At 35.6% G+C, this 4,593-nt stretch overlaps 1 protein-coding gene across 1 annotated transcript; it reads right to left on the minus strand.

The window, feature by feature from the left end:
- Nucleotides 1–2,550: 2,550 nt before the first annotated feature.
- LOC100728175 (pseudouridylate synthase TRUB1-like) lies at nt 2,551–3,787 on the minus strand. Its single transcript, XM_063232861.1, is given in 3 exon segments — nt 2,551–2,868; nt 2,870–2,963; nt 2,966–3,787. Coding segments are annotated over 3 exon segments (1,035 nt in total). The 5' UTR covers nt 3,786–3,787; the 3' UTR covers nt 2,551–2,747.
- Nucleotides 3,788–4,593: the final 806 nt, after the last annotated feature.

Below are 4,593 nucleotides of genomic sequence, written 5' to 3' on the forward strand. Positions count from 1 at the left end.
CTCCCTCCTAGGCATTTTCTCCCCTATCACTTTCATAATATCTATTGTGCTTTATGGATTCCACTAAGCCCTTTATAGATTTTTATGCTTGGGAGATAACTCAGTGCTCACCGATATGAGTTCAATGAACATGATCTCCAGTTGCATCCATCTATCTACAAGTGATTATCCTACTTTATAGGTAGGTAGCTTTCCATTGTATGAATATACTGTATCTTTCTTTTCTTTTTAAATTATAAAAAACCATTAAGACATTTATTTGCATAAATGAAAATAGTATACAGACATATCACACAAAAACAAATTACAGAAACTTTGATTTTTCTTGCACTTAATTAGCAACAGCTTATAAAATCCCTACACAATGGCACCAAAGTAAAATGTTACAACTCTTCAGGAATGTAATGAGGCAAACGTAAACTATAAAACTGTTGATATAATTTCACTTTATCCCATTCCAAGAATTTATCCTAATCAAACAGAAAGGCACTCTAGTATTCAGTAGTAGAAAAATAGTTTAAATAAATGAGTATGAATATGCAGAAAATAATCATTATCAAAGCTAAATATAAACAGTTAATACAATATCAAATATTCAAAGTAGATGCCTTAGATGATAACTTTTTGAACAATAAACACAGAAAACTGGTAATATAAAATTAAAATTCTGCAGTTGCATTAACATGTGAAGATTATGAATAAATTTTCATTTATTTGCCTCTACTCTTTGATCTCTATTCTTCCCTATTAACAAATTAAACCTATCAGTTTTTAAGTTGAGAAAAGGATAGAAGCATGGGTAGTGGCTAAAGTTGGAGATAATCACATGTGCAGGGCTGGAACAAAGCTGATCCCAAAAAACAAAGAGCCCTGCAGGGCTCTGTGAGCCAATATACCAGATGTTCCAGTTCCAAAACAATCCAGAGTCCAAGGCAATCCAAGCAAACAGGCAGAGGGGTGTCACGTGACATCAACTTGCCAAGTGTATAAATAAATGCACTGCAGCCCTTGAGCAGTCCTTTTTTCTCATTCTGAGAGAGGGCTCCACCTGACCTCAGCTTTCTGTTTTCTAACTCTTTTGTTTATTTCTTCATCCTCCATGGTCCTTCGCCCCAAGAATTTCAAGAGCTTCACAGGATGCACACAGTTCTTTGGGTTCTAAAACCTAAATATTTCTCATTTGAACTTTAATTGGTAATGAAGGAAGTCATATCTCAATCTGTGACATTTGAACAAGCAGGGACAGCCATTGTAATCTTTGGTTAACATAAAATGTAGGACACTAACTGAATGTATAACAGTATAAACTTTCAACTTATAAATTTATGTGTTTGGCATGTTAATATGTCATGATATCAATTTTCTTCTCATTTTCTATCTTGCCCTAACAATTAACTTAATGTTTTCATTTACAATATGCTGTCAATATGCTGAATATACTCTACTGAGATGTCTAACTTTTATATTAAGTTTACATTAGATTAAGCACAAATAAAACCACTTTGGTTTACATATTATAAAATTTTTGAGATTGTAAGCAAATATCTTTTAAAAAGGCAATTCACAGAAACCTAGAAACCTTATTTCATGAAGTTATTTTAAATGAGCCTTCCTTTTGAAATTGCATTTGAGTAAATGAACAGGGATTTGGGTGTTTCTATAGGACAGCTGTATAATATATTACATTCCCATAACTAAAATATAAAAATTTCATTACATGAAATTTGCCATTTTGTAATCTGACTACATTTTCAAAATTATGGAAAGAGAGAGAGAGTGAACTTTCTTAAGCTATTTGAATGAAACACTGGAGAATCACTCTTTTTAAATATTCAGAGCAGAAGAGATTTGCTGGAAATGCTGAGCAGTTATCTCCATGTCTATAAATATCACTTGAAAGAGCAAACAAAGAAACATCATACAGATGAATGCTTTATAGAAAGATATAAATAAACACTAAAAAATGAAGAAAATTGTAGGATAATATTCTTTAGTCTAAATTTTATAAATTATGTTATTTAGTAACTTGATTCAAAGTAGTTTACTATGTTAATATAATCACCAAGAAAATATCTCATAGCTGCCAGAATACAATGCTAAGGAGCCGTCTTCTATTCTAATGGCAGAGATGAAATTAATTAATTATATTCTACTTACATCCTGCTAGTGGTAGCAGGATAATCTGGTTCATCTAAAAATACGATCTAAACACAGCCATTACTAGATGTGTGCAGCCTTATCAGTAAAATGTTTTAGTACTAATAAACTCCAAAACATAATAAAGAATTCAATAGTGATTATTCCACAGTTGAAGAATTTCAAAACAATGGAGCTAAAGGCCTAAATAAAAATAGTATAATTACTTTTGTGAACCTAAAGAAAACATGTAGGTCACATATTTCATTCATTAGAAAATTTGTCCAGCTTCTTCACAGGAAAAGACTGAAGCAAGATCAAACTCAGAAAGTTAATCTTCCTGAATCTAATCAAATTCGTATTTTAACAAGATAAAAATATCTTTAAAGAACAATCCATAGAAGAGCAAAGAACTGAACAATTGCAAGGCCATATGTAAGGTATAGCAAATAAATTATATGCTATAGAAACTGTTAGTGATGCTTTACTTTCTTCATTCAAAAAAAAAAAAAGAGTATTCATTTGTCTCTCGCACATAGCTTGTCATTCTGTATCTGCACACAGGATTCATTCACATGTCAACCAGGAAACGATGATCCTTCAGACCAGTCTCAACATGTCTTAATTACATCACCCTCTCCCTTTGTCTCACTTAGAGTTATGTATTTACAGTTCATGTCCTGCTCATTTGCCTCTTCAGGTTTTGATTTTTTAAGTGCCAACAAGTGGGGAAAGAGAAGAGCAGTGCCCAAGGGACTGTGCGATGTCATCAATGGTCCACTTGTCTTCAGGAAGGGCATGCTCTTCCAGTGTAAAAGGCCCCTGGTCAGCTCCAGTACACTGGCACAGGAAGACAGCGCTTTGCCAATGTCACTGACCAAGCTTCTGATGTAAAAACCACCTCCACATTCAACATCTAATGTAAAAAATGGTGGCTGGAATTTTTCAAGGGAGATACTGTATACAGTAACCGGCCTGGCAGGTTTTGCTTCTACTACTTTTCGTCTCTTCATTAAAGTTGAAAGTCTCTGCCCATCTTTCTTTAATGCAGAATAGAGAGGGGGTGTCTGCATTATATTTCCAGTAAACTTCTGTAGAATACTTTCAATATCCTCTTGTGTTATTTTATCATAAGGTTTCTCTTCGGTCACTTTCCCCGTAGAATCTAGTGTGTCGGTGGCCTTTCCCAGTTCTCCAATGGCGATATACCTCTTAGAACCTGACAACATACTGGTCAACATTTTTGTTCCCCTTCCAATTCCAATGACCAGAACACCTCGGGCTGCGCTGTCTAGAGTTCCTCCATGCCCAATTTTCAAGGTCTGTTTTTCCCTCTTGGTCCATTCTGAAGAAGGCATACCAGCTTCTGCCAGCAGCTTCTCTTTCAACCGATTCAGCAGCTCGGCTGAAGTGGGCCCTTTGGGCTTGTGCACTGCGAACACGCCGCTGAGAGACAGCAGTTTAGTAGCCAAAGGGGCCTTGGTGACCTTTGTTTCAGCTCCAGTTCTGGCCGCGGCCGCAATATTTGCGGCCGCAGCTATTGCTACAGACTTCCTGGCCAATGTTGAGCCTGTTTCTGCAGCGTCTAAGATCGGGGCTATGTCTGTTTTCAAAGGCGAGGAAAGCACCACAGCTTCAGCAACTGCCATGCTTTTGCAGCCTAATCTTTCTTATCCATTCTGCAGTTGATGGTCAAGTTACCCTTGCTTTTTTCTAGCCTCCTATCACATGGAATAATTGTTTTCTCTCCTTTGATTTTCAGTCTATGAATTTCCTTTAGAGGTAAATGTGTTTCTTGTAAATAGTATATTGATGTATTTTATATTTCTTTTTTATGGTAAATTGAGGCCGTCTACATTCATAGTTAAACCAGCATACCTTGGTTCATCTCTGAAATGTTATCCTCCTGCTGTTGGCCCTCCACTTTTCCCCTTCATTCAGTTGCCTGTCCTGGTGATCCTCCTCTGCTGCTGTTCCTGAAACCATGGTCATCTTTATTTCTCTCTACAATATCTTTTAGTACTTCTGTAAGTTTAGTTTGGTGCTCATGAGTTCCTTCAGTTGTTATTTATCATGGAAGTATCTTATTTTTCCATCCAGTTTGAAAGACAGTTTTGCAGGGTACATCAATATGGGTTGGAAGCTGTTTTATTTTTTTCACAATTTGAAACACTTCACTCCAAGCTCTTCTTATCTTGATGGTTTGTGTTAATAAGTCTGCCATGATTCTGATTGATTTCCATTTATAGATTATCTGTTTCTTTTCTCTAAAAGCTTTTAATATTCTGTTCTTATGCTGAATTTGTGAGATCTTGATTATTATATGTCTGGGTGTAGATTTACTTTGGTTATGGCTAGTTGGATTTCTATATGCCTCAGTTATCTAAATGCCAGAACCTTTTCCCATGTTTGGGACAATTTCTGCTATTACTTCTGTAAATAGCCTTTTTACTTCAT

This window comes from Cavia porcellus, unplaced genomic scaffold, assembly GCF_034190915.1.
Source record: "Cavia porcellus strain 051 isolate PalLab524CR breed Dunkin Hartley unplaced genomic scaffold, mCavPor4.1 scaffold_21, whole genome shotgun sequence".
NCBI lineage: Eukaryota > Metazoa > Chordata > Mammalia > Rodentia > Caviidae > Cavia > Cavia porcellus.